This window comes from Corella eumyota, chromosome 5, assembly GCF_963082875.1.
Source record: "Corella eumyota chromosome 5, kaCorEumy4.1, whole genome shotgun sequence".
Lineage (NCBI taxonomy): Eukaryota > Metazoa > Chordata > Ascidiacea > Phlebobranchia > Corellidae > Corella > Corella eumyota.
The window spans coordinates 1,297,363-1,310,525 of record NC_137494.1 but is presented as its reverse complement, the minus strand read 5'-3'; the positions used below and the strand labels follow the sequence as shown (position 1 = coordinate 1,310,525).

General features: G+C 28.0%; 1 protein-coding gene across 1 annotated transcript; it reads left to right on the top strand.

Moving 5' to 3' along the window:
- Positions 1 to 4,010: 4,010 nt before the first annotated feature.
- On the top strand, positions 4,011 to 12,952 carry LOC145751833 (uncharacterized). The gene is made up of 12 exons (XM_082567952.1): positions 4,011 to 4,216; positions 4,515 to 4,606; positions 8,369 to 8,438; positions 8,752 to 8,980; positions 10,123 to 10,243; positions 10,403 to 10,519; positions 10,707 to 10,798; positions 10,905 to 11,079; positions 11,389 to 11,574; positions 11,757 to 11,886; positions 12,050 to 12,360; positions 12,555 to 12,952. The coding sequence occupies exons 1-12, from the start codon at positions 4,120 to 4,122 to the stop codon at positions 12,633 to 12,635; spliced, it is 1,701 nt and encodes a 566-aa protein (XP_082424078.1). The 5' UTR covers positions 4,011 to 4,119; the 3' UTR covers positions 12,636 to 12,952.
- The last annotated feature ends 211 nt before the right edge of the window (positions 12,953 to 13,163 follow it).

The window sequence follows — 13,163 nt, the reverse complement described above, 5'->3', positions numbered from 1 at the left end:
ATATGCAAATAAAATTTCTTGTAAAATATTTTTGCAGTTACAACCGCAAGGCAGCGCTAAAGTAGCATTATTTTTCCAGTCATTATTTGATTCTCGATTTTGTCAAAGTTTTTAAGTTCAGCATTCAATAACTTTAATTCCATTTGTTAACGTTTTTGCGCCGTTAAAGGATCGAGGAATATAACTGGCTTGAAACAAGTCTAACGTAAGAATTGACATTATGACGTACATATAACATTGTTACAAGCAATGGAACGAACTATACACAAATATATAAAATATCACTTTAGAATTTATTAAATTCTTATACGCTATAAACGAATTATCTTATGACAACGATATCTTATTCATTTTCTCACATTCCTGATTCCATTGTATTTAATGTTTGTATGCGCCAAGTAAATAATCATCTGTCAAAATTTATACAGCTCTATTTCGCCGTGAAGTTTTCAATTTAGCAAATGAGGTTTGCACCTGTATAGAAATAAAAGTTATATAGAAAATATTGACTTATTTAATTCATGGACTACGCCATTGTGGTGAAATTTAGACCTATTGGCTTTCTATGAATAAAGTTTTTTATATTGTTTGGTATAGAATGAATATGGTGAAATTTTTTATTGTATTTCGTTGTAGGTTTAGATAATAATAGTTGAAAGTAAATATAGTTTAAGATGATTGAACTATCGCTAACGTAAAGTTATAGATATCTTGATTTTGATAAAATATAATCGATTGCGTTTTTTTTGTATAAAAATTCAAAAATTTTGGCTTAAAAATCGTAAAATTTCGCGCCAAAATTTTGGAAGTAATTTTTCGCAGATTTTATGCTACATAGTACGATTAGTGGGTTTGGTGGCCAAGCCATAACATACTTAAAATCTTTATGTAATCATTAATACTTTTGACATGTTTTAAATCATAAAATTGATTTTGTCATTTTTTCCCGTCGCATTGTTGTAATATTAATTGTATATCGTATTTATTATTTACTTTTATCAATGTGCAAAAAATAAAAATAAAAAAAATACAATAGTGTGTTAATATAGACTTGGTATTTTATACTGAATGCGTAATATAGTTTTGAATTCATTCATACGAATATTATGCTTGTATCATTCACTTATTAGCATGCCAGAAATAGTTAAATATTAGAATGACGTATTTGTAATAATTATATAAATGCAATTTGTCTGTGATATTTTAACTATTCGTCGCCACTTTTCGTTTAATTTTTATCACACTACACTGATTATTACGTCATAGATAATTTTAACTAGAATCAAATAATTCCCGAATTGGAATTTAAATAACTAAGTATTCTGGTATTCCAATGCACAATGGTAATTGTGATGTCATCAAATCGTTTCCGGTCATTTTAATAATTAAACAATTAATTATCATGATTTATAATTCTAGACTTTTTTGATAAAATTGGCAAAATTTGTTTTTTTAACCTTTTTGTGGTAACAAAATATTATTTTGTAATAATCGTTATTCTAAATATATTATTATTTCTATATTTAAGTTTTTTTATATATAGATAGGTGACAAAAAAAATAAGACTTTTAAAATTTATATTTGTTTTTTAGATTTCAAATTTGTAAGTGTTTAAAACTATAAAATCAATTGTTATTTTTTCAATTGCAACAAAACAAAGAAACAATTCCGAAGCAACAATGCAACTTGTCACTTAACAAGTTCATTCTGTTTGTTATTGTAACAATTCAATTGTTATCAGACAATTTAAACATCAAGACAATAAGAACAATAGAGCAGGCTAGATAACGCAAAACCTAAAACAATAACAATATACAGACCTGCTTTTATATAGAATGATATAACTTACAGTATAGACAAAGGAATGCAGTTCTTATCTTAAGCTTAGGTCTCAGGAGTATTTGTTTATTTATTTTATAGCTCAATGCTTCCGAGCCTAACAAACCAAACAAATAAGCTAGAGAAAAGAACTCAAGTCTGTACAGTATTTAAACTTGGTACTTAGTTAGATGCTAAGATTATTTCAGAATATCAACCGTAAGCAGCATGTGAACATAAAAGGATTATTTTTTAGTATGTCGAATCAACAATTTAGGCGAAATATAATATATAAAGTAAGGGAGTAGGGGTCGCATTAGCGCATCTATATTTTTGGATGCGGAAAATTACAAGAATTTGAAAAGAATTTAGTTTTTCGGAAGTAGAAATATGCGGGTTTGAAAATTAAATTTAAAGAGCTTTGCAGGAGATATTTGTCCCAAATAAATCGTAAAAAGTGGTTAAATAAAACTTTAAGTTAACTCTACAGTGACCCGTCGTAAAAGTGGTATTAGTTTTAGGTTTAAGGTGATCTATATGCTTCCATAGCTTGAGCTCGCAAATCAAAGTAATAGATTAGTAAATACCAAGATTTTAGCGATAAAATATTCTTCCAGTCCGGACAAGCTGCATAAGAACATTAAACATGGAGATAAAATATAGATAGCCTTGTCGAGATGGGTTATATGTTAACCCTAGCAAAATATTTGGCCTTTTAAAGTAAATCCTTTACGTGTAGGGTCGGTGACGTTAATTCTATTGCTCCCTTGCGTACGTTGTATGTTATAGGGTCGCTGTAATGTCAGGCCTGTGTTAGATGGCATTCCTATACAGCTTTGAAAACACTACTTAGTTAGAGTTTAAACCTTTGGTAGTAAGCGTTTATATCATATAAGAAACAATTACTTTTGATCTTAGTTAAAATATAATTGAATTAATTTAATAATTTGTAAATAATGACTTTATTTTAACTACAGTTACCTGGTAGTTTACTTACCGTTACTTTCAATTAATCATACCACACTATAGGCGTTTCAAGCAGTTTCGATATTAAGTATTGACTGATAAGTTTAACTTAAAACAGGTGTACCCGCATTGGCCTAATTAAAAAGGCGTAACGTTTACCAATTTCATAAATTAGGTAATATTGTAATAGTTAGGGTTTGTGGTATATACAAATTACTAACACGTTAAATTAATATTCAGTTAAATTAAAACAATTATTATATAAATTTTGGTTATTTTTTGGAGATAGAAAGATAAAATCAGTTTTTACAAACCGCACGAATTAGAAAAAGGCAGACGTTTTCAGTCCGTAGTTTTTTCGCTCAATCGCAAATGCAACCCGCGCATCAAGACACTAGAAATTCGTAGTTAACTATAAAGTAATTTCGCTGTTTTACTGGTAAAACTGCGACAAAAGATGGGCAATTATCGCAAAGCCGTAAGGCAAAGTAGATAGTAGTAAGTCATATAACGATCTAGCAAATATTAACGACTTCGTACAACCCGTGGTCATTTAATAAAACAGCCAGTGCAGTTAATATGAAACAAATCACAAGATCAAAAAAAAATTTCGTAATCGAGTTTTGCACAATATCATGTAGGTACTTAATATTTGCGTCAGTTAAGATTTGTTAACATATGTTTTAATGTTAAACAAACGACTGTTGACGTATTTTAACTTTTAGATAAGAATTTGCGAATAAATGTTGAAGCAAGCAGGCCAGCACATAGTTAGAGGGAGTAAAATATTAAAAAATAATATTTTTAGCATTTTTCACACAAAAATTAGCTTAGATTAGATTATTTTAAACTTTTCCACGATGATAAAATAAATTAAGAAATGTAGGAATGTTTGTATTTTAAAAAATAATCAGTAGTTTGGAACCAAATTTAGTTGTATTTATAAGCAATTATTCACAGGAAATTACTTTCTCGTTATAAAGGATATAATCTGGGTTAGCTCAACATATCCGATGTTAGCGTTGTTATTAAAAGACTTAGTGTGTTATTATTATTAAGAAGTTATGTCGGTTATTCTAATTAGGCATCCACAAAAATTACAACAATTTATATAGTAAAACAATATCTAGGCAATTTAAGTAAAATTTGACAGCTTTTTTTAGAGTAAATGTATAAAAGGGGTCTAATACATAAATATAACTTGTATTTTATGCCTTTTCAGATATTTATTTTTATTAATTTTATCGTAAAACAATTATTACGTAGCAAGTAGACGCTTTATTTAGCGTATCAGCCTGCTAACGAATACTCAGATCAAGTCAAATAAATACAACGATGACAACTTTGTTAAGACTACCCTCAAAAGAGTTAAGTCGTGATGCGTTTCTAGAAACATATGGACCTATCACACCAAGAAAAACTATTACTCCAAGTAAGTTTATAAGAAATAATATTATAATTTAATACAAAAGTTTAATTGAAGGTGTCAAATGGGCGAAAAACAATGTTTTAAATGTTTATTTTTTTTGTGTTTTTATATGGAAGTTACTTAAGTAATTCAACCCAAGTTTTTTCCAGTAAATTACCGCATTAACTAGGTTAAAAAATTCTACGAATATTTTACCAATGAAACGTCGCATTGCTGAGCCATAAATCACCTGATATAGGGCATTAGCTTGTTGTGATACAACCTAAGCGTAACTGACCAAGCATAAACTTTGCTGTTTTAGGCTCCAGCGGCGCAGAAATCTACTGCTCAAAAAACGAACCACATTGTAATCACGTGACCAACGATTTGAAATCTACAGATAGCAATTGCAAGGTAATACTTATGTGTAATTTAAAATATCTTTTTAAAGTTTGAAAAGCCATGCTTAGTCTAATATTGACTTACGAAATATAGTAAAACAGGGATTTTCTTCATACGTTGTGTAATATGTGACGCATAATGTATCGTAGGTGTGTATTCTATATTTGATATGATGCGTGGCCAATTCTTAATCGCAAAAGTTTTAAACCTTGAATTATAACAATGGCGCAATTTATTTGAACTATACCGACCTAATCGGTCTTAAAACTACCAGTCTTAAATCTGTAATCTTAACATCCAATTACCAGTATAATCGATCAAAACTTCTAGGAATAACAAGAGTTTATTTCCGATTCTAATGTCATTTTGTAGTGTTTGTAGGACTTGTTATACAGCAAATTTTATGTATTCTTAAAGGTGATGTTATTATGTACATAACGGTGTATGTTTTGTTTTAGTAATGTTGTAGTAATGATTGTTTTCGATAAATTCTAAGTATGAGGGAATGTTTAAACTTCGCGGTCTGGTCCACGTCATTTTCGAAACTAATTTAAACAAACACCAAGAACCTTGTTAAACTTGAATGGCTGGCCTATATTTACATAGAGAAATCTTAAAACAATTCTAATATTAAAACACGTTTTTTAAAGGGGCTTGTAATGTTTAAAATTGACGTCATTTATTTTTCTTATTGCGTTAACATCGCACTTAACATTTTTTGATTTCAATTTCAAGTTCTGTCCAAAAATAACGAATCCCTAAAAAGCAGTGTTTTTATATTTAAGCATCAAATACAAGTTAAATCGGCTTAAATTGACTTTGTTCAAGTTATTTTAAGCTATAAGCCAAACCCATACTCTATTCTGTGTACGATAAGTAACTGCGTTATTTAGCACTTAAGAATTTTAAAATAAGGTCAACGAACTTATAAACTATAATCCCATGTGAAATGCGAAACGGTAATGCATGTATTTCAACAAGTTAGACTTAGTGCGCCAATTTAGTACTGCGTTATTTTATAAAAAATGTAAAAACCTAGATAGATATCAATTTTCTAGCAATTCAAGGCATTTAAAACTGAATTATGACAATACATTGTATTCTAACGAAATTTTAATTCTTCATGTAACATGCATTCTCTTTGAAAACTTTAAAAATCTCCCGCCGAATTTTTTAGAAGTATAACTTCACAGTTGTATATTGTTACAGCGAATTAGCGACGCATATTTATAAACAATTCGCAATTTCAAGCAATCGGATCTCGGCAATTTGTTTTTGTACACGTAAATCTCTTATAAATGTGTATTTCAAATTTGTTGTATATTTGTATTACAAGTGGATACAACAAAAACTAATCGTTGAATATTTGTTTTTTCTTGAATAATTGTCACTTGATTGTTTTTAAACATGTGTTATTACGTAATAGAGAGCATATACGTCATCGGTATGCAACGTAAAGGGAATAAGGGCAAAATAAAATGTTAGTTAAATGTTACATTAATAATTTAAAACTAATTTGTCAAAAAAATAAAAATTTAAATTTTGCTGGAAGAATTTTTTTTTATATTTTTTAACTTTGAAATCCAATTTTTTAACACTGTAAACTCTGGTATCTGATATTTGTGCGAAGCTTTTTTGTAACAACGCTTTTGCGGTTTCTCGGTTCGTTTAAACTTGGTGGTTAGAGATTAAATTCGGAAACTCGATGCAAAAAGCCTGCTGATAGCTCCAAAATTTGAAAAATAATCGCTTTAAAAATATCAAATTAGAAATAAAATTTCTGTAAACAAATCAGTTTTGCGATTTCATGTTTCAAATATTTATCATTTTTCCATTTAAATTTTGGTGTAAAATAGTTTTATTTAGACTTATAACAAAAACATGTTTTCCTTATCAGATTAAAAGTTTTTTAAATTTTTTTATCGACTTTAAAAAATATTTTCTCATGAAATTTTTTGCATTTTAAAATGTCAACACGTCATCATTTTAAAATGCAACGATTTCGTTTTCTTTAGTTCACATAAAACTTGTTTATTAGCTTCGTAAGCCCTCGTAAAAACAATACGTTGTCAAAAACTCTTTAAACACCAAGGGGCACATTATAACGTACCCTATAATCAATGAAAACTTACCAAAGTTTGGCAAAGGGTTTAAGAATTTAAATTATCTTTAAACGCGTTTTGCTTGAAATTATTTTGACCAGTTTAAAATTTGTTTTAAACATTTTATGATCATTGGCCTAAAATTTCATCTCGCATCAAACAACTAAAAAAACAGCAAGCTCGTTTCTCATTGGTTAAAATTTAGGTCGAATTGACCAATTAACCGATATTTTGTTTAACTTAACGCACGTAAATAAAGTTAAACTAAAGTTTAAACCAATAGAACGGACTAACATTAAACTAAAACACTGTTAATAGACAACAACTAATTAAAATAATCTAAAATTAAACAAAAAATAATTAAACATTTGACTGTTAGATTTAAATGGTTTTAGATAAGTAATAATATCATTAACAAACAAAAGGTAAATGACTTTTGTTGTGGTTTATTTAAGGGTCGTATTAAACTACACAATTCACTTTTAATGATTTAACAAGTGCTACTATAGTTTACAATTGTTAAGACAATGTATCCTTTGTTTAGGTCATTGTTGCATTAATTTTGCATTAGACATTGTTGTAACGTTTGTTTTTCTATTGTTTATAACAAAGGGAATTGAAAATGTGACAATTGTGCCTAAATACCAGCTAACAGTTGTAAACTCTTTTGTCATAATAAGAGACAATGATACAGGCTATCACCTGCTGCCTGGTGTCTGGTTATATTACAGTAAAAGTTAAACTAGTTAGGTTTTATATGAAATGTCAAAAACAAGTGTAAATTTGATTCCTTTGCAAAACAAAATTTAAAAATAGAATTTTAATTAAGTTTAGGTATAGGATATTATATATATTTACTGATGCTGTATGTTATTTGGCTTAAGAATGCCAGTATATGTTACATGCTTATTTTAAAATATTGTTTTCTTTATGATTTTGTAATTCTTTTAGCTGACAAGATAGGGTCGTAATGTTTACGTTACATTATAATTGCCTGCGTTGGAATGTACGTAAGGATTTTAGTTGTCAAACTTTTCAATTATTCGCTCATAAAGATGAGGAATCAGTGTTTGTTTGTTATGATTTCGCATCCGTTTGTTTGTGTTATGATAAACTTTAAAGCTTATACAAAATAAGAAGATTACGTTTGTTTTGAAATTTCTGATTCACAGGTATCTTAAAACAAGAGAAAACATGAAAAATTAACAACTTAAAACTGTAATTTTTATAATTACAAATTGACTTAAGAATGAATCATATGTGATAACTATAAACCTAAGGTTTCGGACATTGACATTCAGAGCAATTGCCACAATTCAAATCACAGAGTTAACCTTTAATTAATTACCATTTAACTTTATGGCATACAATACGTACACAAGTGTAAAATAATAAAGTTTTACGCGCCAAGTCATTAAACTATAAACGTTATTGTAACCTATAAGAGATTAGAGTGTAATAAATATGTCAGTGCCAACAAATTTTCTCACGTGCAGCTCTTAAAAATTCAAGTGATCTTTAAGTTGACATCAAAACATATTCAAAATACAAGCTGTAATTAAAATTTAAATCTCAGCCAATTTAGATAAATTTAAATAACATTAGATGTGTTGTAAGCATAAACCTAAGTGTATAATTAATAAAATTAAATTGTTTTTTTTTATATTTGCAGACCATATGTGATGAATGCTCTATTAATAACAACAACACACTTGAGAACAATGATCATATTTGTAAACCAGGTATTAAAAAATTCAAAATATTTTAATTTTATTTTTATATTTCTGGGAAATTGTTTTTTACACGATTTCTTTTCGTAGAACTATGAACAGGGCTACTTAAACACGTTTCTGTCTCTTAAAAATTCCTCAATATTTTAAATCGAAAATAAATTACCTTTTTACGTGTTTTAAAATGTCAAAAAAAATATTTAAATTATTTCGAACACACGACTTAATCTACTCAATTAACAATAATTAATATTATCACTAATTAAATAAATATTCTCATACATTTATAACTTCACAAATAACTAAATATTTAACATTTTTTTAGTTATCCAATTAGACGGTAAATCGCCAAAATCGAACGAAAATCCCAAGAAAAAATCAATTCACACTATAGCATCTCGGATAGCACGCAAAAGTATTAATATTGTATCAAGAAAGAGCTCGTTTAGAAGAGATGAACCAAGTAATTCTGATCTTGTTTCACCAAGATGGAATGCCATGTTTTTTAGGAGAAGTAATAGTGTCTCACAACCCACTGATAACAATGATTCAAGGTAAGTTATCAATAAAAAAATTAACATTAATTCAAATCCAGTACTATGTTATTCAATTGTTCAAAATATTTTCTTTTATTTAAGTTGTTCATAAACACATTGTTTTAAAAGGTATGCTTAGTTTAAAAAGATTTTTTTCTACTTTAAATTTTAATTGAAATTTTTCACAATATATTATTATCCATTTAAGACCAAAATGTAAAAGTTAAAAGTTTTGTAAGGCGTTTTCATGAAACAAAATCGAATCTATATTTGAATTCAAAATCCTTTGATTGAATTTCTTGAACGATTGCTGGTAATCTAACCACGAGTTAACAACTGACATAAAACAGAAACAATCTGACATAATTATCAAAAAAATCTGACTGGTAATAATTTATTTTTATTACCCGAAATTAAAACTGCAAAAGTTATAATTTATTAGCACTGGCGTCAACGTAATTATACGCTCCAACCAAAATATTTTCTACGTTCGGTTTTATTGGATTCGCAAAATATTTAACATTTGATTACAATAATTAACCACCAAGGTAACAGGATATTATATCAACCAAAGTGATGCGAATACTTTCCCATAGCTTATACCACAAGTACGCCAAGTTAAAGCAATCCTAATAGCGTTAAATTAGGCTTTGTAATTACAAAATTTATTGCTATGAAATTACCCAATTAATACTCGTTCATTTCTTAATTAGTTTTTAGCACCATAGTTGTGACAACCCCCTATAAAAGCGTAAATAGTGTAACAACTCAGTCAATATAATGTGCAATATATTTCAAGTAAAACCCAGTTGAAAGCCTTAAGCAAGTACTATATATTACAATAATTCATTGACGCACAAATGACAGGTTACAACCATTACGGCGTAAATGGAAGCCTTAAATGACTACAAATTGTCGCTTTACTTAAGTTGCATCCGTTTTTAACAATACATTTCATTGTGCCAATTTTCCAGAACTTAGTAAACAAGAAATACGTAATTTACCTCGGTATATTAATGTTATTGAATAAGAATTACGTAACGCGATATAAAATATTAAATTTGCCTTAAAATGAAAATAAATTTGCCGAAATGTATTGATATAAATGTTTACGACTTAATAACAAGCCCAATTTAAAATTATTTTTTCTGTTTTTACAGCACAAAAGCCTTAACTGCCACTACATCAATGCCTGAGCGATCTGTTGGAAAATTACGTGATGTTAAAATCTTATCGCGCAGTAGTAGTTACGTACCTATTACGTCATCACCCAAGAAGAAGGTAAAAATTTATAAAATTGATCTAAAATACTTAATTTTGGACTAAATAAATTACATTCATAAACAGCAAAAAAACTTAAGTTTTGTATTTAAATTAGTTTAGACCAATTTATATTGAACTAACGTCTGAGTTAATTTTATAATTTTCTAATCTTTACAGTTAAGCAATTCACCGAAACGTTACAGCATAAAATATCCCTCACAATGGAGAAAAGAAAGAACGAACAGCGATATTGTGCAAAGCTCTTATTCTAAGACCAAGAATAACTCAACAACGGTAAATATAAATGTAAAAAATATATAAAATACCAAACCACTAAAAACTTATAACCTTTTGTTTTACACTAAAATATATGTGCATTTAAACATATAGGACAATTATTCTTTTATTATATTATTCTAGTTGGACTACAAATTTTTTTTTAAGTAAAGTGAATTAATTTATTAATTTATGATTTTTACAGAAGGCTGAAAAAACTGAATTGTCATCAGAATATGAAGAAATTCGTAAAAACGAGGAAATTAGAATGATTGCGGTAGTTACTTTATTGAAAAGGTAGGCACTTTTTCATGAATTTAAAAACATAATTTAATTTTGAGGATAAACTTTATAGCACATCAAGTGCCCTTCAAAAATGTTTAATATTTGTTTCTTTTTTTAGGAGAAAAAATTCTTTGAAATTAAAATGTGCTCAGTTCGAGAAAGACCTGGAATCGAACGAGGAACTTGAGAAGACGATTATTAATTGTGACGTAGTTAAAAGACGATTACGTCACATGCAGAAAAAGCTGAAAGTCGTGAATCAATGTTTAAGCGAAGAGCAAGAAGCAATGAAGGTAAAATAAAAAAAAAATCTTAAAAAAAAAAGTTTTAACAAATAAAATTTTTTTTAACAAATTACCCCCCCCCCACCTTCCAAAAAAAACTATAAACTTCTTAATTTATTTATATATTTTTTTTTGACTGGGCTGATATTAATTTAAAATAAGAAATCAAATATCTACTTTTTTATTTTAATTTTTTAAAGCCGATTTATCTTATAAATCAATTAAAATATCTCTTATAAACTATAGTGGGCAATAAATTACTATTTTTTACTGATTTTAAGTTATCTAACTGATTTTAAACTTATCTTCTTTTTTTAGGTAACCAACGCAAAACTTGAGTTGAAACAAAAACTCGATCAATTTAAACGTGAAATAAGTCGAGATATAACCTCCCTACGTCATAGTTCAAACCTTAGTTCGACGACATCTTACGAAACTTTACATTCCGTCGATGAAATCTCAGTGTTCGATCCTTATTCGCCAGCCCTGTCTACTATGTCACTGGTAAGTTATTAAAATTTTATTTTGATTGTGAAATTTTAATTATTTTTTGTTCTAATACTTTTAGATTTATTTTTAAATCTGCATCTTCAATTTAACGCGTTTTTCTTATTTTTTAAACTTTTTTTTAATTCTATTTTGATTTTTTTTCACTTTTTAATTTTTGTTTTAACTTTATCTTATAGGATCACAAATCACCAGACGCGCATCATCACAAATCACGTGACTGCATGCGTCAAGTCAGTGCCCCAGTGACCCCTTCCTCACCTTACAAAAACCTTAAATCTTATTTGGAAAGAACACAAAATAAAGCAGGTAAAATTTTGTCAAAAAAATGAAAATTATTTTTTGTAAGATACTGTATTTTTGGACAATATAAAGAAAAAATATTAAAGTTTTTCAATTTCTGGTAGTAAATAAAATTTACTTTATGGACAGTCTAAGAAAAACAAATTTTTAAACTTTTATTTTTTTAAAGGTCGAAGTATGTCAATCGATTGTGCTATGACGTCAGACTGCGATAGTGGATTCGACAACGGAGATTCGATGAGCCGAAGTAATGTTAGTTTAGATCAAGACCTCGCTAAATCACCCCATCCCCTTCTGAAAGAAAAAAATTCCGCCGAAGAAAAGCGGATACATTCCGCATTTTCCTCGCATTCCACCTTTTCCTCGCAAAGTTCGTTGGACGTGAAGGAGAAATTAGGGAATAAGAAATGTTGGAAAAATTCGAATTCTTTTATTAAAGAAAATGATGATGTTGATAAAGAAGTTTTAGACCAAATTAAGGTAAAAAATTGTTTATTTTAAACTATTACTTTTTGGCTGAGAATTTCAATTTCAAATTTAGAAAATCGACCTTTAATATTTTTACTCGAGAACTATAAAAAAATGATTTGCTTCTTTACATAAAATTTATTTAAATATTTTAATATTTGTACAAAAATGTTACCAAGTAACTGACTCTATATTTACTTTTACAGGAGTTTGAACAATTCGCCGAAAAAACTTTACGACGACTTTCGAAAAAAGGAACTCTGATTCCATTAAAAAAAGACTCTTAAACATTTCACTTTCTTAACACCATAACACCAACAACCTAATGTGCCTTGCTACAGCATAATACGCTTTATATATATCTAATACTAAGCCTTTTATGTATAGCAAATTGCTGCGCTAATATAGTTCTTCAAATGTTCGTTTAAACACGCAAATTTTTGTATTTTCTTGCCACTATATTATACGCCAGATGTGGTAATATTCCTATTATATTTGATGCCAATATTTATGTTTTTTGTTAACTATTTGCAGACCTATTATGCCAGTGTTTGCCACGAATAATAAAAGCTGCACTTTAAAATATTTGTGTGTTTAAAAAAACATATTAAAAAAATTATTAAACCAAAATATTTTAACAGTTTTAATTAATGAACCTTTTATAGTTTTGCATTTTTAAGCTCTTTAAATATAACTTGCTAGCACAACCTTGCGGATAAAATACAAGGCGAAAAAATTTAAAACAAAAGCTTAATAAAAAATAAAGTTATTTAATAACCTATAAACACTCTGCAATATCAACCTTTGAAGTTGTA